This window comes from Nasonia vitripennis, chromosome 3 (genome assembly GCF_009193385.2).
Source record: "Nasonia vitripennis strain AsymCx chromosome 3, Nvit_psr_1.1, whole genome shotgun sequence".
NCBI classification, from domain to species: Eukaryota; Metazoa; Arthropoda; class Insecta; order Hymenoptera; family Pteromalidae; genus Nasonia; species Nasonia vitripennis.
The window spans coordinates 17,598,048-17,624,652 of NC_045759.1; the positions used below are offsets into that span (position 1 = coordinate 17,598,048).

Consider the following 26,605-nt stretch of genomic DNA (forward strand, 5'->3'; position numbering starts at 1 on the left):
TTATGTTCAATCTTCGTCTGAGTCAAGAATGAGTGCAGCGACCAAATTGTAAATAATTTGCGTATGATAAATGATTGAAAAATAAAATATTGTAAACTACAATAAAACCCGCAACTATGTAATCATACATATAGTACACATATTCAACTTAATCGTTTTATTTTACAAAGCAAAAATACAGTTTTTTATCGATAACGTGTATCATTTTTATAATTGTAGACCCTCAATAAAGGATCATTTTCTATACCCTCTGACCATAATTGTAAGTATTCATATAATATGCTTATTTTAGGAAACACAACATTCTCATATAGTTTTACAAATTTTATTTGATTCAGCATCTTATTAAAAAAACTCAAGTATTATGTGATATTGTAAAATAGCCTTTACCTCAATTGTAATATAATTCCTACCTATACCAGTAAAGGTCAGTGACCACACAATATAAGAGCATTATTGTTATATTCATCCAGTAATCGGTAGATGGTTTCAGTGATAACCTTTCTCCCTTTTTTCAAATTATCTGATTTTATGAAATTTCATATTGAATATGTGTAAAAATGGTATTTCTAAGTGCCACGTGCCTGTACTCATCATTTACTGATAGTGATAATAAGACTTTTACGGGCGTACGACTGTGACGTTTTCTGAAAGTAGTATATATATATATATATATATATATATATATATATATATATTGGACGTTTTAAATTGAAAAACCAAACAACGCTCGATGCAAACTATCTTTTTACCAGAAACTATTTATCGTATTCTCGGAAGCAGGAAAAGTTGTTGAGATACTTATATAGATCGAATCCGCGCATGCGATATTTCTAAATAAGTTTTCTTTCGTCCTCATTTATACTCGAATATTATATATATGTTTTTCTAGTGCGTCAGAATATTTTTAATTATCCTTGTTACAATAAAAATACACGTATCTTTTCTTGTTAAAAGAGCTATATTCCGAAATTAATGAAATTAAAATTTTAAATATATTTACTTATTACTATAATTGAATAAGTTGACAGAGATTATGATAATAATATAACTATAGTGAAAAATCTTGGATGACATTAAAATCGAAAGACATAATAATCATACATGAGATATAAATATATAAGAGTCTATAAGGCACTAGCTGTTGTCATCAAAAGCTTCTTTGTTCTTCTATAAACATAGTTATCCCTTTCATCTTGCAGGAAGTAATTCAAGCGCTCTTTTATCTGCGAGAGATTTTTATACTTTATAATCCATATAGGTATCAATTGCAATAAATTTATCAACTATTATTATGAAGAATTAAAGGCATTTATATTTTTCATGTTACAAGTTTTGAAAAGTTTTTCATGCGTTCTTAAGCATTCTAAATAAAACTTGACTGAGATTGCATAAAAGTTCAGCGAAGTCATAATAAACGGATATAAGTATATCAATTTATGAATTGCCAATGTGCAATTATGATTCTGATAGTGCAGTAGGGGTATGACGTTGTTATTCTTCTAATGCAAAACCTAACATGTGCGAATTATTTTTCTGTTTTTGCATATTTGATGCTATTTTTAGATTCTATATTATCTGTAGTCTATAATTATAAAGAGTCAAATAAATAATCTGAAAAATATTTATTTGATTCGTACATGTAATTTGGTAATTTATATGAATAGTTAGCAAATAATAAGCAAATAATAAAATAAATTTGTAATCATGATAATATTTTATTAAGCATATGCTAGTAGTACATATGTTGCACTGGTAATTGTTTAAAATTACAATTTATTGACTTGCCAAGTTCTAAGTGGGTACAAATATCTCTTAATATTTCACAAGAGTTTGACTAAACCAAACAATATTATTCATGTCTTTAGCAACAAACAAGTCATACCGTGTACCACTGAACAGTACACGCAATCACAAGCTAACGATGTCCAGTACTTGTATAGTAATCTTGATACAGTACAAGGAATGTTACAATTTATCTAGTTCTTATCTCTCAGTAAAATAAAAGTTATTATAAAAAAATTAATTTCATTTGATACTATCGTTTGATAAATCCTTTAAAAACAATAATTACTGTTGCATCATCCTGATGACTCCATCAAAATTAGTATGAAATTGAATACAATTGGTGTCTAAAGCTACCAACCTATTTTCTTTAAGGTTTCCTCAACATCTGCAAATACTGCTTTGGGTGTTTTTTCACCGTTAAAACTATAAACAAGTCCTTCCTTCTTGTAATGTTCAACAATAGGCATAGTATCGTTGACGTAAGTTTCATGCCTCTTCTTCAGTGACTCTGCATTGTCATCACTTCTTCCACTTCCCTTGGCACCTCTGTTCAGACAGCGCTGTGTACAAGTCTTTTCGCTGCATTCAAAGAAGAGCACTCCATTGACCTCCACTTTTTCAGACATTTCCTGCAATCGCAAAACATGGCATACAGTCGAAGTGAGCACATTCTTAAGCATTTCCTCCCAAAACCAAATCAGTATCAAAGAAGCATACCTTAGTCCAACCTCGAAGGTTATCCGCATTTCTGGGGAAGCCATCCACCAGGAACTTGTTGTATGAGGTTTGCGAGTTCTGCATGGCTCGATCCAGCAAGCTGCAGGTGATCTCGACAGGCACTATGGTACCATTCTTAATGTGTGACTCGATAAGATCTCCGTACTGGGAGCCAGGCTTGGCTCTTTCCTCGCGCAGCAGGTCGCCGGCTGACAGGTGAACGTATCCGTACTTCTTGACGATATTCTGGCAAACGGTGCCCTTACCGGCTCCTGGACCACCGAGGACGAACAAAACCTGGGGCTTCTTCAAGGTGGACATCGCGAATGCACTCAGGCCTTTCAGCATAAACAAGCCAGCGACTTTGTCTGCGGTTAGTAGTGCGCTCGAACGCACTACCTGCTTATATACCTATCAACAATCTAATCACAATGTCGAACACACACCTGTGCGTCTGCCTCTCCTCCTCTACGTCGTGTGGCTACGTATGCAGCCAGTGGCGCGCGATGAGATTAACCGCGACAATGCTGGCACAATACTGGCGCGCGCACGTCGACGCCGGCTCGGCAACGCGGAGTAGGAGGAGGAAGAGGCACACGCTTTCGCGGCACACGACCTTCGCCGCGATACGATTTAAGCTGATTCAGTGAAGCCAAGCTCGAGCTTCCTTCCTCGAAGCGGTTTACCTATATATACTTACTAGAGACCACATCACCAGCTGTCGAAGCAGACGGTCGGTTAGCTCCTCGCGTGTATGTACGCAGCTATATTAATTTGCGAGCGCCGGCGGATTTCGGAGCCAAGACCACGACGACGATGATTATTTATCAAATGATGTAGCATTTCCCGCGGGCGGATATGCATATGTAGGTAACCTCTTGTTTTCCTGGAGCTGACGCGCCACGTGAGAGGAATCCGATCCCGCACGCATCTATATATGTGTCATTGTTAAAAGTTTGTATTATTGGTTATAAACGAACGGATGATACGTGTTCTACTGATATAAAAATGGAGTCTAGACCGGGACGTAAGTTACACACCCGCCAGCGCTCGGGGCTGAATCGATTGTTGAGTATATAGAAGTACGCGATTGCTGCGTATACGCTCGCTCATTCGCGTTCATTGACGTTTATGAGTGAGCGTGATACATTTTCATTAGCGATGCATTGAGAAAATTCACGAATAACTCTCCAAGCAGCCATTTAAATGAGGCCTGCTTACGACCGAGTAAAATACGCGTTCATTCATTTCTTACTGCACACATGTGGGCGCTGCGCGCGGTTTTTCAATAGAATGACGTAGTAGTCGGGCAACACGTGACCTGTACCGGCGCATGCTCTCCGCAGTATTATTTCGAAAACGAGAGAAATATCATCAGACTTGGAAACGTGCGCGAGCACCGTGCGTGTCGCGTGGTCTCGAGTCGTCTGTGTCGCGGTCTGCTCTACTCTATACAATCATCAATTTCCGTCTACATGCAAAAATAGCCTTGGATGCACGACGATCGATCCTTTCGTGACTTATGTAACATTGTAACAAGACATTAGTAATCATTTGAAGACACTGGACAACATGCCTCGAGGCTGACAGATGCGTTGTCCTCTTGCCCATAGGTGATGAACGAGAATCATTGATTTTTTTCAAGCTTAATTTATACCCTTTAGTTAATAGACTGCTAGGTTATAATACTGAGTCATTCTAACCTCAGTGGTAGCTTTATTTTTACAAGTATTTAACAGCTAGTGTGCGAGTTCATAAGTTTGTCATCGAAGAGTATTTTTTTCATTCCGGATAATGATTGAGATATCTGTCAATGTTTTAGGCTAAGGATCGAATGATGATTGTTATTGGAGGATGTCAGCGATTAACATGTGTCACCAGAGTTCTCAATTCTTTCAGTCACAATCTCAAGTTTCACATGAAAGATGACATTTATATTTACAAGAAAATTCACACATCCTCTGCAATCAATACTATAGGTAATAAACGACACAACAATGAACACTGGAATTCACAGCCCTGGTTCAGACACATTCAGCCAACAAGTCACAGGAGGAGAAGTGACTTGCCAGAAATATTTCATCAGACAAATAGAAATGCCAGTATTGCAGCCAAACTTGTTGAAAAAGCTCCATCCAAAATTCAGCCATACATGAAACTTATGAGGATAGACAAACCAATAGGTAAACATATGCAAGACATCATTTTAAGTTGTTTCACTTGTTATTAAAGTGGCACTCTGTTGTTTTAAATAATATTCTTATCTATTCTACCATAGGTTCCTGGTTACTATTTTGGCCATGTGGATGGAGCATAGCAATGGCTGCACCTGCAGGTGCATTCCCAGATCCTGGTATGCTTGCTCTTTTTGGTATTGGAGCATTTATTATGAGGGGAGCTGGTTGCACAATAAATGATATGTGGGATAAAGACATCGACAAAAAGGTGACTAAGATATATATATATATATATATATATTTCTTTTTTGCCAATGAAAGCAATGAGATGCAAGACATTTTAGAAGCATTCTTTATATTCATACTGTATGTAACATTTTAGGTAGCTAGAACAAAAGATAGGCCACTGGTAACAGGTGAAGTGTCTCAAATGCAAGCTCTGACTTTTCTCGGAGGGCAGTTAAGTCTTGGCTTACTTGTTCTATTGCAACTTAATTGGTACAGTATTATTCTTGGTGCAAGTTCACTAGGTAAAAAAACTTCATAATTTATTTTACTCAAGCTTAAATGTTGTTAATTCACATCAAATATTAGTAATATTTTATTAAAAGAAAAATATTTGCACAGGTTTAGTGATTATCTATCCTCTGATGAAAAGAATAACTTATTGGCCTCAATTAATTTTGGGGATGACTTTTAATTGGGGAGCTCTATTAGGCTGGTCTGCCATTCAAGGATCCTGTGATTGGTCAGTTTGTTTACCTCTATACACAGCTGGCATTTGCTGGACTATTTTATATGATACAATTTATGCACATCAGGTAAATATTTCACTTACATATATTTATGTTCAATATATTTAAGGTAAAAATAATGATGACTGTAAGTGTGAATTTTTTTAAAAATACAATGTAAATTCTGACTCGCTGTCTCTTTTGAAGGCAATGATGTCAATTTAAAATTCTTCAAGAGCTACAATAAGAAATGGTGATTCTTGTGAAATTGAATGCAAATATTGTAGACTGTTATTTGCCTTTGGAAAGAATTTAAATGCATAAAATGTCATTATATTTACCTCACATTATATTCATAATTTAATTTTAAATTGTTATGTATTAATTTTATATTAATTGGATTGTTTCATATTCCAGGATAAGATTGATGATGTTTTATTAGGAATAAAATCAACAGCATTAAAATTTGGAGATAAAACCAAACTATATCTTGCAAGTTTTGGTACTACTATGATCTCAAGTTTGGTTGTTTCAGGCATTTGTGCTGATCAAACGTTTCCATACTATATAGCTGTGGGATTAGTAGGTTCACATCTATTTCATCAGGTATAATTTATTACTATAATGAAAAATTTAGTATTTGCAATCACAATATTCACAATAAATGTATTGCAGCTTTATACACTGGACATTAATGACCCATCCAACTGTGCAAAAAAGTTCATATCTAATCACAAAGTTGGAATGATATTATTTGCTGGCATTGTGTTAGGAAATTTAGCTAAAAATGCACTAAACAAGAGACGAACAGATATGGACAAATTAAAGAATGTTGAAAGAAGAAACCTTTTACGAGAAGTAACAGTTCCTCTGTAATAGACTGTTTAAAAAGATAACATTATCTTATCTTTGATTTGTAAAGATTTTTATGTGATTAATTCTATGTCACTGTACATATTTTTGAAAAGAAATCGTACTGATACCAAAGCACATTTCTTTGCAGTGCAAAGTATAAAATAAGACAAATTTCAGTGTAAAATATAAAATAATTTTATTATTCTACAATTGATTTTTTTCTCAAAACTCAACAACTACTTTTTTATTACTGTCACATTCTTCTTACATAGCATCAACATCAACTTTTTTATTTTTTTTTCTATGCTCTCTTGATTATATCTTCTTTTTCTCCAACTTTTCTTGTATATCTCTTTCAGTATCTTTTTCATTTTTTATTTCCTTACTCTTTTCTGCTAGTTCATTACGTTTTTCAATTGCTTCTTCATATTGTTGTTGTGTCAGTAATTTTTCCTTAAGGCTATCTAAATGTTTCAAATTTGGTAGGATAATAGCAATGTATCCACCAAAATGTGGTTCTTTTTTAAGCAAAGAGGGATTTTCTACTAGCCTTTCATTTACTTCAATCAGTTTACCAATCATACAACATTTAATTGCATAAATTGATCCATCTGTACAAGTAAGGCTACAGAGATTAGAGTTTGACTGTAATGGCTGAGCTCCATGTTTTGCTTTTCCAGATACTTTATTTTTTGTCCTATCTAATTTTTCACTTACTTTATAATTGCAACTTTCAATAGTTTTGTTCTCTTGTAATATTGGATGACTTGGTGCTAAGGTAATCATACAAACGCGATTGCTATGTATCAATATACAAAAATCATCTCCTGGTTTTTGTGCATCAAGTTGATAATAAGGTGTAAGATATCTTTCCGTGACAGTAGGAAAGTATCCATCACAATCTGTTTCATCCAACATGTCAGAGGCATCCATTTCTAAAGGATATGTAAATCCTTTTTCAGGAATTTCATATTCAACAGACATAGTTTGACCATCTTCTTGATGATCTTTGTGATTTTTATGTATCAAAGCTTTATCTCCTTCATTAGATAATTTAATTTTCTTTGTATCTGGTTCATCATTTTTTAAAGCTGTTCCATAAAGTTCTGATTTGATTTCTGTCTCTTTGACTTCCATTGTATAAGTTATTTTGTATTGAATCAATTAAAAACTACCTAACACTAATTTCATCAATGAATGCTTGTTAATCACACCAGCACACCAATGTTAAAATGTGGAAAAATAACTAAATAATTACTTGAAAAAAATTCTATTATGCACAGCACTATTAATTCTAGTTAAATGAGCACATAAAATTTAATGGTCTGTCGATGTATGTTCTGCACTGAATTTTCGACGTCTCGCCTCAGCCATTTCTCTATTCTTCGTTCTCATAGTTTCACGCTGTAAAACACAAATAAAAATTATATAACAGTTGCGAGCGCAATTACAAAAGTTGATGAAATTGACTTACATTGGCTTTTATACATTTTTCAAGATTTTTTTGAAATTGAGTACATTCTCCTATAAATCTTGCAACAGGGTGCTAGATATAAACAATTTATTTAAGATTCTATCATATGTTAGATGGAAAAAATGTAAGTATACTTATTGAATTAAATGATTAATAAACACCTCGATTTCACAATCTTGTAATTTATAATAAACTTCGTTGCAAACTGAATTATGACGAGCTAATTGTCGATATTTTTGTGGCATGGCCTGTAGGAGAAAAATCTGCTTTTGTGTAGGAACCTTGATACAGACATTCAACTTCTCCACAACAACATAACCTTACCTATTTTTCAAAACGCGAGATTTCACGACATTCTACCAGTGGTGCGCATGTGCTCAATTCGTACAGTATCTGTATATAATTTGAGTATAGTATAATACACTCTCTTTATAGCAAATCAGCAAACATTACACCTATAAATTGAACGCTAACAGGAGGGCGCATTGGTGCGCTAATATACCTACTTAGCAAAAATTGAGATATTTATAGGTATGGAATCAGCTAGTTAATTATCTATCTGTCTTTAAAAGTAGCATATATAAATAATACCCGCATGTTTTATATAAAATAATAAATGTTATACCTGATACGTTTATGAAGAAAATGGTATTTCTATTATGTTCTTATAATTTTATTGTGTTATTGTATGTATACAATATATAACTATATGAATTCCACACTCTTGATTTATTATTTAATTTTGTATTTCATAGTAGTTCTCGTTTTTCAACTAATCCACTAGACTACTATACTTGATTTGATACGTATCGACGCAACAAGTTGGTGCCTAGCTGTTCAAAGTATGTAGGTATGCTGCAGCTCGCCGCTGTCCGTCGCGGCTTGCAGCTTCGCGCATATAAGTACTGTAGTCTGTATTATACATGCTGTACACTATAGTACACTGAAGCCTGGATCTGGAATGGATTGACAGTTTTCGCGCGCTCTTAGGCGCGTGCGTTGCCATGACCGCGTGAAATACTTAGCTTTTGTTTCAATCTTATATTTTTGTAAGTAAGTAAGTAGTCGAGTAAACGTTTTTAATAATGGATAGGCGCAAAATAAAGTCAAAGAACGTACTGCACAAACAACTCTATTCCTCGAGTCAGACAGTGACGAGAACTGTAGCGGAACCGTTGAAAGATAACAACATCGTGAGATCTGTAAGTGTAGCCGCGAATCTGCCCGTTTCTCGCAAACGCAAAAATTCCGAGGACGAAGAAGACGAAGCTGAACAGGAAGAGGACGCGGATCCTCCAGTAATGTCATCTTCAATTAAGTCCGGCAATCTCAGGAAGAAGAGACGCAGCGGACTCGATGACGACGATAATGAAAATAGCGAGGACGAGCCATCTTCTCCTAAAAGGGCGGCACCGAAGAGTGACAGATTCGTTAAGCCTAAAACAGTTGCTCAAGAGCCGAGTACAGCCAGGAAAAGGTCGAATAATTCTGACAAGGAAGAAGTAGAGAATCAGCATGCTGGTTCCAGTGGGTCCTCTTACATTAGAGGGATTCTAGAGTCTATGGATAAGAGCCCTTCCAAGTTGAGTCAGAGCTCGACTAGTTCAGTTGAAAAGTATCGAAAGATTAATTTACGCACACCTCTTCGTCCTAAGCTTCAGAAGCCAGTATCGAAAACTATAGCTGAAAAGAACAAAGCAAGCCAAAGTCAAAAAGCACAAAAATCACAAACTGATCCAAGACTCAATAGACCTGGTCCAGCTTCAAAGAAGAAAAATACCTCTTTAGTGTCTAGTGATGCGGATCTAAGTGATTCAGAAGTAAGAAGTGATCCAAGAATCAGCAGACCTGGTCCAGCTTCCAAGGAGAAAAATACCTCTTTGGTATCCAGTGATGAAGATAAAAATGATTCAGAAATAAAGAAATCTAAGCCATCTTCCAAGAAAAAAAATACTTCTATTGTAGACAGTGATACGGATTCAAGTGATTCAGAAGTAGAGAAACCAAGTCCAGCTTGTAAGAAAAAGAAAACTTCTAAAATTGTATCCAGTGATTCAGATGAAACTGAAATTGATAACAAAAAATCAAGGCCAGTTACTAAAAAAAAGAACACCTCCATCATGCCCAGTGGTTCTAAATCCAGTAGACCTGGTCCAGCTTCTAAAAAGAACACATCGTTTATGCCTAGCGATTCCGATGCAACTGGAAGTGAAGATGAGCCAAATATTTTTGAATCTGATAAAGACAGTTCTCCTATTAAAAGTAATGCAAAAAAAAATAAAAATGTTGGTGCACAAGATACATCAGCTAACAAAAACAACCAGTCCAAAACTAAGAACAATCCTGCCAAGTCTAACAAAAGTCCTGTTAAAGCTCAAAAGACTCCCCCTGACAATCAGAGGAGCAGAGTTCTTGACTCTCCAGAACTGAGTCCATTAAGAAGTTTTCATAGTCCAGAAAAGAATATTAATACTAGAAGAAAGAAAGTTAATAACAATCAATCAGATGAAAAATTCATAGATTTTTTGAATTCTGCAGGGATAACTTTATATTCAGGTCCCAACTTACATGTTGCAAGTGAGTATTCCGGATATAAATGTTAATTTAAAATAAATATAAAGCTATGTTGCTAAAAGTATGATTAATTTCAGATGATGATCCTAGAGAAGTTATACATAAAATGAAAGAACTATTAAGTTCAGATAGTATTGATTTAGAAGAAATTGTTAGATCCTGGAATGGTTACATTGAAGATGAGGAAAATTTACAGAAATCTTTGATAGAACTGAAAATAGAGACTGAAGATGGTGTAGCATTATCATCAAAAGCTGTTTCTCTTTCAAGAATACTGCTGCAAGTTCCTGAACTGCAAGTCAAAATCCTAAATAGCTTATTTATTAAACTCATTGATGCTGTAATTGCCAGGTAAAATTTTACTAGAAGAATAATGAATTTAAAATGTGTATTAAATATTTTATTCTTTTTTTTATATATAAAGTGATTCATCCGATGATGCACCATGGGCTCTTCAAATGTTGCAACAGTTCCGATTTTTAGAAGTTCAAGTTGAACCAGAAATCTTGATCACTAGGATGGAGGAGTTATTAAGTTCATCTCCAGAATGGTTTCAACGAGAAGTGATTGCTTTTATTCCTGACATAGTTACTGATATTCAACATCGAACAACAGCGGAAATGCTTATTAAAATTATGGAAAAAAATAGCGATTTAACAAACATCATATTGGATTGCATCCACAATTTGAGCCTAGGAAAAGATTACCGAGAAGAACTGCGTGAACAAGTTTTAGGGTTGTTGAATAAAAACATTGATAAAAGTACAATACCAGCTATCACAAGGTATAGATATTTATTTAATTTTACTAAATTCATTATAAGCATTTTGCTTTAATGAAGATCAAGATTGTAATTGTAATTTATAATTTACTTTCAGATTTGTCCTTAATGCTTGTGCAAGTGAAGTAATTGCTATAAAATCTTTCAATGGGTTACGAGGTATAGATATGTCACCTTCTCCAAAAGAAATAGTAGAAGAATGTTACACAAACCAAACATTCATGGTGAATGCTATGAAAATGAGCATTCAGCTTTTCAAAGAAGTATCGCAGGCTGCTGTTGTAGTTGTTAAGTCGGTTGAATCTGAAGCAGTGCCATTAGATCTTATTATATCAATATTATTATACGAAACTACATCAGTTAAGAAAAAAATTATTGAAGCAACTGTCTACAGTCATATTAAAGATGGTTATTATAAAACCAGTCTTCTTGGGAAACTATATACAGTTTACAAACAAGTTGCAAAAAGTTTTCAAGCAACTGCTTTGAGTTTAGCTATTCACTTATTGAGAGCTGACAGTCCCGTACACGTTGAGTTTGGAATTGAATGGCTTAGAAATATGTTTATTAGCCAATCAGATACATCTTATAAACAAAGAGAAATCATGGAGAAGCTCCTGAATTTAATGGGCAGCAAGGATAAGACAGTAAAAAATGCCCTGGAAGTACTTTGTAGGATGGCTAATGATGAAAATGAACGTCGTTACCTTCAACAGCATGCAGGATTTTTGAGGAGCTTTCTGGAAAAAATAGATAATTTACAGTTTGATGAGGTGTCTACATTATACCATTTACTTCACGGTTTATGTACTCAATCTGAGTTGATTTCAAATATTTTGAATGATGACTTAAGCATTATAATGCAGAAACAGTTATGTAGTTCAAAAGTGACGTAAGTGGTGTTACAGTTTACTTTTCCTAGTTTCATCTAAATAATTTATTTGGATAATAAACGTGGGCATTATTAATTTTTTATAATATATTTATTAACTTGATTTAGAACAAAATGTAAAGGTGTACTTGGAGCTGTGATGGCTATCAAACATTTATCTTGTGATAATGAAACTAGCGAACAAGCTGTTCAACTTCTAAGTAAGATTTACTAATTAAAATAAACTATAAAAGACTTATCATAATCGTATCATTATTTTTGTTTAGAAAAAACATTTAGTAGTATAAAAGGATGCTTTAAATCAAAGGCGCTCTTTTTTGATGAACTAGGACAAGTGATTGCTACGACTAATGAAGTAGATGAGGAATTTTTGAATACGATAACGGTTTATTTAGAAGACATTTTTGTAAATACTGCCATAGTGGATACCCAGCCTGAGTAAGTGATTTTAATACGTTCATATTATGAAGTTTAACACTATTTTTAATTGAAAATATAAAACTTAAGAATACATTAATAAATAATATTTTTTAGCAATTTGGTACCAACGTTTGGTTTAAATGACTCTGAAATGGGATGCAATTATTTTGTACATTTTGGAAGCGATAAAACTGGAGCTTTTGTACCTGTGTTTTTTAAACTTCTTCGTATCTGCTATTTACGTTTGAGCGATGACTTAGAAAGCGTAAATGCCATGCTAGGTTGTCCAGTTTTAATGCCTGATGATCTGGATATGCCCGAACCAACAACGGCTGACTATATGATTTACTGTATTAATTGGTTCAGGTAAAGAGATGTTTACTTTATTCGAGTTAATCTTTTTATAAATATAAAGTTGAATATCTATATTTTTAAGATATATTTAATCGATTTTTTTCAAACTTATAAAATAGAATTTGCAATTTTATTTCAGAGAGTTGATAAGTGGATTTGTGACACAAAACGAAAATTTATTAAGGCAGCAAGTGTTAAAACGTTTAGAAAGTTTGATGTCCTTGCAAGGTGAATTTGTGACAATGGTGGCAATGTTGGACAGTCGCTATCAACCGCCTCCTTGTTATTTTAATTACTTTCCTGTCCCTTCATTTCTTAGATTAGACAAGAAAATAGGTAAGAAAGGCGGCAAAAGAGGAAAAAAGAAAGATAAGCCAGATGGAAAAAGTGACTTATCCTTGAATAAATCTGTGATACTGCCAGAGTGGGAGAGTTGGGAATTAGGATCTGAACTCACGGTTAAGAATCAAGCTTTTTTTAGACGAATGGATACAAAAGTTAGTACAAAAAGCACATTTTTTATTAATTTTGATATACTAATCATTGATTTTTTCTATAGATCATAAATCTTTTGGATGTAAATATGGACATACATTCGTCCCAAGCTGATTCAAACAGTATAACAATAGCTCAAGTTTGTTTTATTGTGAAAGAAATTTTAGGCATGTTTGAAAATCAAACTTCAGAAAATTTTATGCGCGATTTAATCCAGCTGTTACCAAAAATATGTAGCAAATTAAAGAAGATTATTGATGATTTGAGACAAAACGATAGTGCCCATGAAAAAGAAGCTGCCAGATTACTTGTATGTTTATTAAACACAATATTCAGCTGGAAGGAGTTTCAAAGTGCCAGATACAATACATTACTACGCGGTACACATACAACATTTTTTAAAAACATTATTAAATTTAGTTTGTGCAGGATCTAAATTAATTACTTGAATTGTATTTTGTGACAGATGGTCTCAGAACATTAGCGGGGATGATGAATGCATCGAGTGCGATGTTAAGAACGTGCAAAGATCTTGTTGCGGAGGCGTATAAATACTTCGAGTCATTAGCCGATATTGCTACACAAATTTCTCTTGCTGTTGCTTTTGTTAATATGTGTGGCTGTTTGATGAACCACTCTAACAGTTTTACTGAGCAATCTAAAGACAAGCAAGGTAAAAAGCCACTTTTAGTCTGTTAATATATATTTGTAATATCAATTAAAAATAGTAGTCATAAGAATAATTCAATTTTTGTTCTAGCAAAAATGGCATATGGATTTCTATGTCTTGAATGGAACAATGATACACCTGGACCTCAATATAAAGCTGCTATTAAAGAATTATTGAATACCTGGTTGAATAACGAACCCAATCCTCTAAAAACTGTAAGTTCAGTTTTGGAGTGGTTACCAGAGGAAGCTTTATCACTTGAACGACCACAATCTCGTTTATCTAGGCTGCCATCCGTAACTAAAGTCAATTTTCATCTACTCTTGAAGCAGTTATTTACTGGTATTGTAAAGGGCATTGATATCTCATTAGATGCTGCAGAAACGTAAGTTCTAAAAATGAATATTCTCTCAAATCTTTTTCATCTTTTCATGTTTGATAATAATTTTAGAGATCCAGAAAGAATACGTGTTTGGATGGATGTGGGCCTATGTTTAGAAAAGATGTCAAATATTTGCAAAGCTAATAAAAATAATTCATATTTGGTGCTGTTTCTGCGATACGCAACAATATTATATCAAAAAATCCTATCTTCTGGAATGAAGCTATTAGAAACGAATGTCAAATACCAGTCAGAAGAAGTTTTGGAAGTGATAAAATTATTTCAAAGTTCGTAATTGTGGCTCTTTGTGATTCTAGGAATTATATTATTTTGTTGACTAATGAATAATATCAATTTACAGGATCTGGGAGATTTTTACGGGATATTTTTTGCACTGCAAGAAAAGAAAAGATCGTGTCTCTTTTGACATTAATTCCTTTGGCTAAATCAAGACGAGAACAGTTTATTTATAGAGTTAAAGGAATCTTAACAGCGAACAATTCAATTAGTGCGTTTTGGATGGGGAATTTACTTAACAAGGATTTGGATGGCGAAGAAATTGCCTCAGAAGTATAATTCTTTGTATTATTTTTAAAAGTGAATTTGAATTCAAGTGGAACATATTTTAATGAACCGCATTATTTTTAGTCTTCTGAGGATATAACAGCAGCTTCTGATTTAACGACCGAAAGTAATGCCGCAGAAGAGACAGGTTCTGAAATTTTTGGCAGTGAATCTGAAGATGACGTAGAGATAGAAGAATAAAGTTTCAGCGTCGATGTGTATAACTGTTAAACGTTGTAAAAGTTCTAAGTCTAGTTTTTTATAGGTATGTACAGAAAAGTATTTTCAAATAGGTGTTTATTTATAGACCTAATATTTTCGTTTTGTATAAAGTCTCCGTCGATTTTGTACTTGACTCGCGATGAAAATTCGTATAGAAATTAAATTTTATATATTATTTTACATTTACTAAATTTTGCGTCTATTCCAAGTGATTGTTAAAAATTTTACGTTCCCATAGCTCATTCGCTTTTAAAGTTTCTTCAACAAAAGTCAAATTATTTAAATCATCTACTAGCACAATACTATGAGTTCTTGTACCATAATTTTCTTTTTCATGCTGGACAAAAATAGAACTCAGTTCATTAAATGCATTTGGAGATCGTTTTTGTAACTCATCGTCTGGAAGGTACCTAAACAGAGTATAATTTTTATTAAACAATACGTTTAGTAATAAAGCTTTAACGAGAATATAATTAAATCAATTCTCACTTTTCTTCATGCTTTAAAAGTTGTAATAAGTCTTCTATTAAGTCGTTTTGTTGAGCGGTTGACGCGTTGTTAACAATTTTCTCAAATTTATTTTTCCCACTCACAACTTTTTTATAAGGTTTTTCCATACCACTATTGCCACAACCTAAGATAGTTTGACTGAGTATTGTAGGTTCTTGATGGTTGAGTTCACTGCTTAAGTAGTATACATCACTGTTCCTGTAAAAATCTTTAATATTGAGAGGGTACATAATTTGTAAAGAATTTGAGAACGATTTCTTACTTTAATTCAACCATGACTAGGTTGTAAGGATTATATGATTGAGTTTCTTGATTTACTTTGTGTAAATTTTTAGCGAATTCTATTGTGGATTTTGTAGATGTCAGATAATCTCTGACCAAGAAACCACGACCTTTGCCTTCTATAGACTTTGGCACGCCGTTCAAGTTTAGTAATACTCCAACTCTAGCATTTTTTACATTGAGTGCTAGCCAAGTCCCACCTTCTCTTCCAGGTTCCATGTCTGTTCCTATTTTTTTTTTTTTTTATAAATTTCATTAAAACTTTTGGCGTTTTAACTCATACTTATTTATCATTATTTAATAGATTTAAAAACACCTTCCTTTATTAAAAAAAGATTTTTATCTATTTTTATCATTTGTAAATAAATAAATAATAATAATGTGGCTATCAAACAAAAAAAGCATACAAAATAATTAAATTTTTGTTCTTGTCATTTTTTGACTTCACTGCTTCATTTTCTAAACATGAATAGTATTTAAGTTTGTTTTCTAGTTAAATATAAATCCTTGTATAACGATATGTTATTTATAAAGTTAAAATTCAAATATAAATTAAATGTGTCAAGTTTTTTTTATAATAGTTTTATGATCACCACATAAATGTATACCTCCAAGACATCCAGGATAATCTTTCCAAAAATGAGCAGAATCTGCTGGTCTCGCATAATACTCGTCTCTGTTGGCTATGAGAATCAGTTTATAGCCTCCAGGCGCTGGATTTGGATTGCGGTAAATGAACAAAATACACATTATATACGGCTTAAGTCTTTCTGGAGTAGCTAACTGCACTACCTACACGGCACTATTGTCGAGATACTTTTTGGAACCTCTACTCGTCACTTTGATACTTCTCGAGTGTTTGCTAGAGAATTAGCGTATCATCTTTTGGGGAGATAAGTTCGCTTACGCGTGTCGATTATGCTGCGATAAGAGTGTTTTTCGGACAACATTGGTATCCTCGCTAGTCACTTGCACTTCCGCGGAGGCATCGAACGCCGGTATCTTAATATAACGAGAGCTCCAACGAATCTAGGTATAATGAACTAGTTTGTACATATTATGTGCATACACATGTAGGCGGTGGCCGAGAGATGGGGAATCAGCTGTTTGGATGTTATTGGCGTTCTGCGCGTGCGCACGCTTTTATAGGTTTACAAATATGTAACTGTTATTTTTAAGACTAATAGTTTATTTTGAACAATTCAAGTCACTGCATTTCACAGTTGTTTTTTCTCAATATGTTTCCAATGACTAAACCTGTATAGCAGCGATAGATTAGCACTAACTAAACCGTTTCAAGGCGAACTTTATTAGTATCGTTCGATTTTTACGATTTTTCTTCTTAGAACTGTATTTGTTTAACCAAGCGTAAATGAAACCGTAGGTCCAAAGTAGAACATATCTTATGAACAATTTCTGAATTTGTTCTATTAGACTGTTAATCTAAAATATAGTCTATATACCTCAGTATTTTTATACTTGAATTCATAAAATCCATTCATAATTAGGTACTCTCTTACGTGATTTAATGAGTAAATCAAAAGAAAAGAATTTGACCTCCCTACATTGGTGAACCTTTTACTTCGTGTTAAAAGTAAAGATTGAAGTATGCATGTGCGACAATCTCTTTCTTAAAGTCAGCCTTTTTCGTTGAAAAGGATAATAATATAGAACTTAAAATTGAACTTAAAAAAAAAGAAAACGGCATCACAGCTTGTCCCCGAACATTATCAGAACTAAATTTAGTTTTCAAAGAATATATTTCGTTGCGTGATATCTTGAACGAAGAATTTCCTAGATTCATTTCATTCTTAAGATCAAGTAATGGGAACATGCCGAAATGCCTATTTTGACAAGTATAAGTAGTTTTTAGAAATCTTTGTCTGGCTGACTAGACATATAAATCCGACTTTTTTATCGGGAACAAAAAGTACTCATTGAACTGTTTTTCTCATTTTTCATAATTTATGTAATATTTAATGATATACTTCGACTTGCACAAGTCTTATTATGCTGAAGATTATTTGATTAAAGATATATTGTATTTCTGCTTAGAAGAATCAATCATACGTTTACGCTGGGTAAGTTTGCAAGGTTGCAGAATGTGTAATTAAAGACACACATAAATGTGTGTCGTCTACAAAATTTAAAACCAATAAATATACATGTTATAGGCGCAGTCTAATAAAAGCTTGAATCATTTAGATTAAGAGATGTCTGGCTTTCAAGAGTGAATTGGGAAAGGTCTCCAGAATTTGCATACACGATTTTCGTTCGTAAAAATTCAATATTTAAAAATAGATTTCTTTTAAAAAACCTATGGGATTAGATATAATCCTTGGATTCTAATAATGAAAAAAAATTAACACAATTGTTGGAACTACTAAATGTACGTATTACCTTTTATCAGTGATTTGAGAAGGAGTATAATAATACGAAGTATAGGTATACTTGAATAACTTTTTATATAGTTGAATCTATTTTACATAGCGAAAACCTGTTCGGAAGGTTGATGCACCCGAATTTTAAGTAACCATCATTAACGCGATGCTATTTTCAATAAAGTCATCAAATCAAAAAATCTTATATATTTTTCGGTGACCGAACAACTCACCGGGCTTTATTACACGGAAAGCCATATGCGATACTTGTTTTCTCGTTACTTTCGTCCATGAAAGGTCAATCGCCTGCAGCTCCTTCCGAGTCAGCTCACAGCGCGTTTCGTCGGAATCTGCGCGTCGCAGAAGTACAATGAGCTTGTGCGACACAATGGACCTCTACGATATACTGATGCCGCTATCAGTCCACGAGATGTTGTCTAAATACAGGATCAGAAGAAAAAAACACATCCCGTCCGTGCGCGACTCGCTTGTCCAATAGTGTAATTAACTTCGGTAGGAAGAGTCGGGCAACGAATACAAAGTGGCCGCGCCAAGGATATCCAGGAGAGCCGCGCCGGCAAATGCCGCAACTCTGCGTTTCGTCTCTCCCGACTCGTTGCAAGCTCCTCAGTACGGGCCCATGCACTCGCTGCCCGCAAGTCCGAGTGACAGCATCGGGCCGCCGCAGACGCAGTCGCAAGGTACACACGACATCATTTTACACGTTAATATTACTGTTTTTTTCTTTTCTTCTGCATCAACTGTCGCGCGCGAAATTAAGTAGAAATTAGTTCTTCGCACGCGACTTATCGCTAATAGAAGTAATTTGCTCGGTGGATAATTTTCGGAAATAACGAAGTCGTTTGCATTCGTTCGAATTGATACTAGTTTTAAGTAGTCCATTGAGGCGAGCTCACTTGCGACCGAACGAGGAATACTCGTGCTACAGTGTTTATTCAATGATTTTCTCGTAAAGACTATTATACTTGAAGCTTTTGCAGTTTGTTAAGAATTATTGTGGTGCGCGTCGTCGTTGTTCGATTGCATTGAATAGTTTGATTTGATAGTATAATATTGAGAGAAAAGTGACAGTATTTTTGTTTTGTGATAGGTATGTATCCAAGAAACTCAATAATGAACGGTGTTAGGCTACATTTTGTGCTGTGCTTGGCGGCTCTGTGTCTGGTGCAGGAGACATCGACGTTTATACTGGATTTGAGTCCGGCGAAATTCGCCCGAGAAAGATACGAGAGGAGCCGAAATAAAACTACCGCCAGAACGTTCACTCCTGTCCCGAACTATGTACAAGCTGTTGATTTTGTGAGTATATCTATATACGTATTGACTTACTCGAGGTCTTGGTCGACTTGTGATTTTTCGCAATCTCGATATGATCGATGCAATTATTATCTCACGCTAATGTTTCATCATAACTCACGATATCGTTAATGCACATGAGAAATTTTGAATGAAATATTTTTCACACGATACTGATTCATGTAATGATTTGTCTTTGTCAAGTTTGAATCAAATGAAAAAAGCTTCCGCTAATGGAAGGAAGCAAAAAATTGCATTGTTAACGTTTTGCTATATGTGATGCATTGAAGTGTTTCACATGTAGTTACGTTCATATATTAAGTTTGAAATTCCTGTTGACTTTTTTATTGTTAAAATTTCGAGAAAGTATAAGGTATAAACATTCGTGCAATTAATGTTTTGCTTTAATGTGGATCGTTTTTTACTTTTTAGTTGCTTTTTATCTTTGCGATTCTTTGCTCAAGTACCCTTTTTCCTTTACTATTACAGCTATTACAATTAAAACTAATTTTTGTCAAACCTTAGTAAGTGGCTTGCAATAATTAGTACAGGATTTCATGCAGTGTGACAAGCAGTACATGCACTTTTTGGTCGTCATTTGCCCCTGTACTTATTGACCATTACTTATCTTACTCATTATCTTCTTTCTCGCATTTAAAGTCGCCTTTTAATAAAGAATGCTTGAAATACGTATTCAAAATATGTATTAGAAGTTTTTCGGGACTTTCTCGATTCTTGAATCCCTTCTTTATGGCGAGCAAACATTAACTAACTCATTAGTGCAAACCGCTGCATTATATTGACGAGGCTCAAAACTGCATTGAAAAGCAAATTTTTTCAATGGCCGAGCGATTCGCAAGTTTGTTAAGCGAAATCCGTCGAGTCTGTTGAAGCGATAATTTAACGTTTCTTTTGAATTTTGCAAAAAGGTGTCACTCGTCAATCGCCATGGTTACCCCGGAGAGGAGCATGTTGTGATGACAGCCGATGGCTACCTGCTACGCATTCACCGAATACCCGGTAGTCCGTCTAGACCCAGAGCAGTGGGCAAACCGGTCATTTACATGCAACATGGACTTCTCGCCTCTTCCGATACGTGGGTGCTCATGGGTCCACAGAGAGATTTGGGTAAGCTAATTTTAATCGTGTTCGCGCACGTACATTGTAGTATTTTCTGTTGCATGTACGCACGTCATTCATTCATTGTTTGTGTTCATCTGAAATTGTAATTCAAAACTAGTTTACAGGGGAATCACGGTTCGCGCTGAATTGAGATTCAGATATAGGATTTACGGATAACTTTTCGTTATTATTTGAGAAAACGAAATGGCACGAAGAAGCTTTGGTTTTAAATTTGACAGATTCTAACATATCTTCTTTTTGTAATTCTGCATACATTAAAACCCAGACATTTAAAATAGAATCTGCTAAAAATGTATCTCCTCTACAGTTTGCTGTAGACTAATTAGGCCATTAAGCAATCAATGCAATACAAATTAACGACAGTCCGTGAATTTTCGCCGAACAGAAGATTTTTATCAGTCGCAGCTAATTTCCTTACATCAATCACCTAAAAAAAGCGTAGACGCGTCGATGTTTTGTCTCTCAATACTGCATTCCTCGCCGATTTTTCCCTATACCTTAAATCACAAACGCGCTTTCGGAGATTGTGCACAATGCGATCGGTGCCGATATATCGGCTGCAGCTCGGTGTACGTGTCTGTCGGTCAAGGTGAGCCAGTCTTCGACGCTTGAAAAAAAAAGGGATACGCATATTAAAATCCACAATGAAAGAATATCTCGCGCGCGGGAGTGCAATTTGAGCGATGCGCGACGCTGTTGTGCAAGAGTGTTCGGCGCGAAAAATCGTCAAGTTCGTTATTGAAAATTCAGTGGAAAGCGTATACTGTATACTATTGTGCATCGACCAATTTTACGGTTCGCGGTCTTTTTTTGTTCAGTGTAGACAAGAGCTATTTGCATCATGCCCATAGCTATATGGATGTTATTGTTCGATTGTTCAATAGCTCGACGCAACTGTAGGCTTACCGCGTGCGATGAATCTGCTGCATTTGCGGTAAAGACGAAGGTCAAGATAATTTAGCAGCGCGGTTTTTTTCGTATGGGCAAAAATAGACGTCACGTTGATAAGACAAGGTAACGCGTTTGATAAGCTACTTATAGATTCTGGATTTTTTGCTCGATTCGCTTTATATTGCTAATGAGGTACTCGGAAAAATGTGGCTTATTTTACGGTATGATGAAAAACGCGTTAATCGCTCCCTAGTGGAAATAAAAAATGTAATAAAGTGTAATTAAATATAAGAAAATGTAACAAATCGTACCATTTTGTACGTTTTTGTTGGATTTGGGACCTTTTTTACGTTTTATTACAGTTTGCTACATTTGATTACATTTTGTTACTTTTTATTACAATTTATTACAAATCCATTGATCCAGGATTTCATGGGGGGTCCTTTCTTTGAAACAACAAATTTAACAATACGTAAAAAAGTCTAACAAAATGTAAAAAATTGTCTTTAAGCGTGATATTATATTAGAAAATGGCGACTTTTTTATTTTCTTACTTCTGATTACATCCTTTTACTTTTTCTTACAATTTCTTATGCATTGTTACATTTTATTATAAAATTAATAATTAAAAAACCGCCTATATATTGACTATATAGGCGGTAAAATAACATATGTAATAAAATGTAAAAAAAAAGTTAACAAATCTGAAAATTTAAGAAAGTGTACAAAAACGTATTAGAAAAATGGTCCGAAATCCAATAAAAAGGTACAGTTTCTTACATTTTCTCACATTTTTTTACGTTTTATTACAATTTATTACAATTTATTACATTGTTTATCCACTATTTGGACAACTCATGCAAACTTATCGCGTCTTAATTTCGATTCATGCAAACACATTATATTCATGTTGTATAAATGATTGCTTTGAATTGAATAGGTTGTTTACTTTTTTTCATTATCGTATTGTGATCCGTGTAAGGTAAGGCCAAGTTCGAGGCTACGGTTCTTTTTTTTCTATTCCGACTTTGAATCAACTCTGCAATGGCCTAGTTTTACAAACTCTCACACGCATAGCGTTACTCAGCATTGCTGTACCGCGATAATGAGACAATCTTATTATTTGCAGCATACATTTTGGCCGATGCAGGCTACGATGTTTGGCTGGGCAACGTGCGCGGTAACACCTACTCCCGAGCACACGTCAGTCTGTCGCCGGATTACGATCCGGCATTCTGGGAATTCAGGTGATCCACTTTTTTCTCGACTATTCAATGCATACATCACAATGATTCGGAGCATCGAAAATTCCTCATACACCCGCGCACGCATTGCGTACGAATGCGTGCGTCTGCAGCTTATTTTGTGTGCAGTGGTGACGAAATCGTCGGTGACCTGCGCGCAATTTTTTTCTCGCCGATTCGCGCGTTGATGCGAAAGAAACGTGCGAAAGAGACTCGTTGGATGATGACTTTTCTCTCATTTTTCTTTAGTTTTCTTTTTGTCGAGGAATGTATAGTAGTACTGTATGCCGAGTGTCATTAAAAGAGCGTCGGTCGTCCCGGAAAATACTTATTGGCGCGACACCTTCTCGCTTCGAGAGTCGCGAACGTTAGCTTAATTTGTTGATTTTATTTTTTTGCTTTGTCGGTGTTTATCGGAGTACACGAGTCGAGTGATTTTAATTGGACTATTAAGTTTTCAAGGTACTGCCGTTCAGAGGAGGAAATTAGTGCGCGTACACGTTGGGGAAATTTTCGGTGTAATTTTGTTGGATTAATGTTCAAATACGGTATTTGTAGAATTTAGTAGATACCGAATGAGTAAAAGGAAAATATTGTATACGTTATTTTAGTTTATTGCCTTAACGATAAGAGTCAGTCGGTTAATTAATTTCGTCTGAAAATTTATTTAAGAATAATAATAGTATAAATTCATGTCTAGTTGTGTAGCTATAACAATGATAACAAATCTTTTATTAGATGCGGTAATATAGCAATAAACGTAAGATTGTTAAACAATTTATATAGTATTCGATATCTCATTAGGCTACATTGTGCATACGTTTGCAATCGATCAAAGCGATAAATATAGAAAAAAAATAAGCATGATTTGCTTTAGCGCCGATGCTGCTCGCCTTGTTCTCCATAACGCGCATGATGTTTCACGTTCAAGTGATTCACGTGTATAGTCACGCACAATACCCTCGAACACACATTATTTTTCTTCGATATTTATCTCGATACTCGCTAATAGTCATATTATCATTCGAGGAATTGAAATGAAAAAAAATCAATATTCCTCGCGCATTCGATAAAAACAATCGGGTATTTGTGGGATGTATTTTTTCATTAGGAAACGACCGTTATGATCACTTTAACTTTTTCTTTTAACCAAGTTCGCATTGGCAATGGAACAAGGAAATTATAATGCGTGCAATATACTTTAGGAGGAAAACTGAAAATCATTTTCGTAATTGTGTTTGAAAAACAGTTACCATGAGATTGCCCTATATGATGTGACGGCTGTCATTGACTACATTCTGATTAAGACTGCTCAACCGAGCCTTGTGTACATAGGACACTCCATGGGCACAACGATCAGCTACATTCTTCTGTCCATCAAACCTGAGTACAACAAAAAGATCAGACTATTGGTCAGCTTGGCACCTGTGGCGTTCTGGCATGCGCCGCCTCGAGCCTTCGTCAGATTCCTCATAGATAACACCGAAGCAATTAAAGTGACGTAATAGTTTTTAATTCAAATCGAGTAATAAAATAGATGCACTTTAGCGCATTAGAAAGTGTTTAAATACTCTTCACCATCAAGGAAAAGGAACATTTTTCGCACTTGCGTGTGAATTTGCTATACCGGACGAGTATGGCAAATGCATACTAGTGAGTAAAAGGAACCTTTAACCTGTGGTGTAAGCGTAATATTTTATGTGACACATATTTCATGTTAATTTTTTCTGGAAGGAGCACAATTTAAAAAATAAAAAACTATTCCAAGACAAATATTGTATCTGCTCGTTACTTTAGACATGCACCGTAGGTCTTGAGAATTTGAAAATCGTATACGTGTCACAGAAAATGATTTCCAATTTCATAATATAAATTATAAAATCAGAATATAATTTGATTTTTTTATTTCAATTTCAGTCTTTCGTTACTAATGCACGGATTTACGAGCTGTTCCCATTGACCGCTGCAAATGCACAACTGGCCAAAACAACATGCAGCGATGGAAGTATCTTCCAACAACTGTGTATGAATTTCGTTTATTACTCATCAGGATACAATCCTGAGCAGTTAAATGCGGTAAGTATACAATTCTTGGATCAACTGCAATATTAGGGATCGTGTATCGCGTCAGTTTCTATAAATATAAATTTTCATTTCAGTCAGAAGTATCCTACGTACTATCATACTTTCCGGCTGGCACTTCCGCACAGACGCTTATACACTTTAGTCAAAATATGCGCACAGGTAAATTTAAATTATGTTCCTCGATTCATGAAAAATTAAAGCTTTTATATTATTAGGATTTAAAAGTTTGTGTAATATAAAAAAATCCTCAAATGTTAAATGAAAACTTTTGATATAGAAGAACCTTAATATAGGCAACCCTCTTAACGTATTTGTTTATGCTGCAACCATTCACTAGGAGAGATGTATATTGTATATTATTATTACATAATAACGCTGAAATAATTATCTTTAAGAATAACAAACCGTATACAAACATATATGATTATATTTGTTTATATTTTAATTGTTTTTATTCATTTTAGGAGATTTTCAAATGTATGATCATGGGTTCATACGAAATTTAGCAACGTACAAACAACGACAACCTCCAATGTATAACTTAAGCAACATTATTTCACCAGTTGGTTTATTCTATGGGAAAGGAGATGCGTTAGTTTCACCAGGGGTAGGTGTAATATGATTTAAAACTTCATTCTTAATTATTTTATCATTTAAATACTTTATTCTATAAGTATTTTATACGTTATCACGATCCATTTTTAGAATCCAATTGAACTCTCACAAAAGCTGCCAAACGTATTAACAATTGAGGCTGTTCCCGATGAAAAGTTCAGTCATTTGGACTTCCTGTGGTCGACTGACATAAGAAAATTACTTAATGATAGAATATTTGAATTTATTAGTAAGACATTGAGACAACAAAATTCCGCGTTATAATTAATAGATGTTCAAAGAAACTTTGATCTTCGTTTATCATGTTAACATATAACTATGCACTTGTTACTTGTTGATGCATTTGTTATATATAATTTTAATGAAATTATTTGCTGCTTCTTAGTTTTCATACCACAAGAGTGTGGTTGCAAAGATTATATTTATAAAGAACAGGGATCTATAGTGATTGTAACTCAAACAAAAGACTCAGTTGATGCTCTTATAAATACGTTTTTCATACTAAAACTGAAATGATAAGAGACTTCGAATAATAGATTTATTAAATAAGATATATAAATATCTACTATAGTTTAAGAACTTTTTTTTTAATTGTATTATAATATTTAAATAAGTGCAAGAAAAGTTGATTCGTATCGATTTATGATAATAATTGCATTTAAAGTCAATCTATGTTGCCTTTATGGTACCTTATCAAACATTAAAAATAGCAATAAAATACTATATAACTCGTATATATACAAGCATTTTGTGTAAGCATGAAATCAAGTCTAAATTTTATTCTGCTTAAAGATTTACATAGACTTTTATAGTTTTTCAATAAAATACATTAGTACAATATTTTATACATTTTTTTTATCAATAAATCAAATAATCAATAGCTCTTTAGTTTCTTTTATAAAAATGTATATTCGTCGTTTTAGTTCGGTTTGTATACCTGCACAAGTAGATTACTGCAGACACTCTTGAATATAAATATACAGATGTACATGCATATGGAAATTCGAAATATACTTACGAAATTATAATAGCTAAATG

At 34.1% G+C, this 26,605-nt stretch overlaps 6 protein-coding genes across 10 annotated transcripts; 3 read left to right on the forward strand and 3 right to left on the reverse strand.

Annotated features, from left to right (window-relative positions):
* Nucleotides 1–1,689: 1,689 nt before the first annotated feature.
* LOC100118675 (UMP-CMP kinase) lies at nt 1,690–3,761 on the reverse strand. The gene is made up of 3 exons (XM_016984292.3): nt 3,206–3,761; nt 2,506–2,916; nt 1,690–2,417 (listed from the first exon to the last, which is right to left on the reverse strand). The coding sequence occupies exons 1-3, from the start codon at nt 3,215–3,217 to the stop codon at nt 2,139–2,141; spliced, it is 702 nt and encodes a 233-aa protein (XP_016839781.1). The 5' UTR covers nt 3,218–3,761; the 3' UTR covers nt 1,690–2,138.
* A 49-nt stretch (nt 3,762–3,810) lies between these two features.
* LOC100122195 (4-hydroxybenzoate polyprenyltransferase, mitochondrial) lies at nt 3,811–6,478 on the forward strand. The gene is made up of 7 exons (XM_008218367.4): nt 3,811–4,118; nt 4,328–4,688; nt 4,784–4,950; nt 5,065–5,212; nt 5,310–5,503; nt 5,834–6,022; nt 6,092–6,478. Exons 2-7 carry the CDS (start codon nt 4,340–4,342, stop codon nt 6,290–6,292), a joined length of 1,248 nt encoding a protein of 415 aa, XP_008216589.1. The 5' UTR covers nt 3,811–4,118; nt 4,328–4,339; the 3' UTR covers nt 6,293–6,478.
* Nucleotides 5,828–8,746, reverse strand: LOC100122179 (protein Abitram). Of its 2 annotated transcripts, none has more exons than XM_032598176.1 (4): nt 8,371–8,746; nt 7,907–8,138; nt 7,746–7,817; nt 5,828–7,675 (listed from the first exon to the last, which is right to left on the reverse strand). In XM_032598176.1, exon 4 carries the CDS (start codon nt 7,406–7,408, stop codon nt 6,587–6,589), a length of 822 nt encoding a protein of 273 aa, XP_032454067.1. In that variant the 5' UTR covers nt 7,409–7,675; nt 7,746–7,817; nt 7,907–8,138; nt 8,371–8,746; the 3' UTR covers nt 5,828–6,586. The 2 variants fall into 2 exon arrangements, with proteins under 2 accessions (XP_032454067.1, XP_008216590.1); XM_008218368.4 differs by having other exon boundaries at nt 6,443–7,675; nt 7,907–8,247; nt 8,371–8,469.
* Nucleotides 8,680–15,577, forward strand: LOC100122166 (Fanconi anemia group D2 protein homolog). 2 transcript variants are annotated; one of them, XR_004227295.2, is made up of 15 exons: nt 8,680–10,322; nt 10,397–10,670; nt 10,744–11,103; nt 11,198–11,992; nt 12,101–12,192; nt 12,259–12,430; nt 12,527–12,778; nt 12,906–13,263; nt 13,326–13,641; nt 13,728–13,934; nt 14,022–14,316; nt 14,383–14,600; nt 14,675–14,883; nt 14,962–15,142; nt 15,451–15,577. XR_004227295.2 is itself a non-coding variant. In XM_016984289.3 (14 exons), the coding sequence occupies exons 1-14, from the start codon at nt 8,831–8,833 to the stop codon at nt 15,076–15,078; spliced, it is 5,157 nt and encodes a 1,718-aa protein (XP_016839778.1). In that variant the 5' UTR covers nt 8,680–8,830; the 3' UTR covers nt 15,079–15,290. The 2 variants fall into 2 exon arrangements, 1 of the variants encoding a protein (XP_016839778.1); XM_016984289.3 differs by lacking the exon at nt 15,451–15,577 and having other exon boundaries at nt 14,962–15,290.
* LOC100122155 (transport and Golgi organization protein 2) lies at nt 14,878–17,221 on the reverse strand. 2 transcript variants are annotated; one of them, XM_016984291.3, is made up of 5 exons: nt 16,688–17,205; nt 16,500–16,604; nt 15,872–16,118; nt 15,589–15,807; nt 15,158–15,509 (listed from the first exon to the last, which is right to left on the reverse strand). In XM_016984291.3, exons 3-5 carry the CDS (start codon nt 16,108–16,110, stop codon nt 15,299–15,301), a joined length of 669 nt encoding a protein of 222 aa, XP_016839780.1. In that variant the 5' UTR covers nt 16,111–16,118; nt 16,500–16,604; nt 16,688–17,205; the 3' UTR covers nt 15,158–15,298. The 2 variants fall into 2 exon arrangements, with proteins under 2 accessions (XP_001605757.1, XP_016839780.1); XM_001605707.6 differs by having other exon boundaries at nt 14,878–15,509; nt 16,500–17,221.
* A 1,122-nt stretch (nt 17,222–18,343) lies between these two features.
* Nucleotides 18,344–26,603, forward strand: LOC100122136 (lipase 3). 2 transcript variants are annotated; one of them, XM_008218363.4, is made up of 9 exons: nt 18,344–18,973; nt 19,384–19,592; nt 20,519–20,717; nt 22,753–22,870; nt 24,117–24,363; nt 24,785–24,943; nt 25,027–25,111; nt 25,417–25,559; nt 25,658–26,603. In XM_008218363.4, exons 1-9 carry the CDS (start codon nt 18,913–18,915, stop codon nt 25,829–25,831), a joined length of 1,395 nt encoding a protein of 464 aa, XP_008216585.2. In that variant the 5' UTR covers nt 18,344–18,912; the 3' UTR covers nt 25,832–26,603. The 2 variants fall into 2 exon arrangements, with proteins under 2 accessions (XP_008216585.2, XP_031783791.1); XM_031927931.1 differs by having other exon boundaries at nt 19,464–19,592.
* The last annotated feature ends 2 nt before the right edge of the window (nt 26,604–26,605 follow it).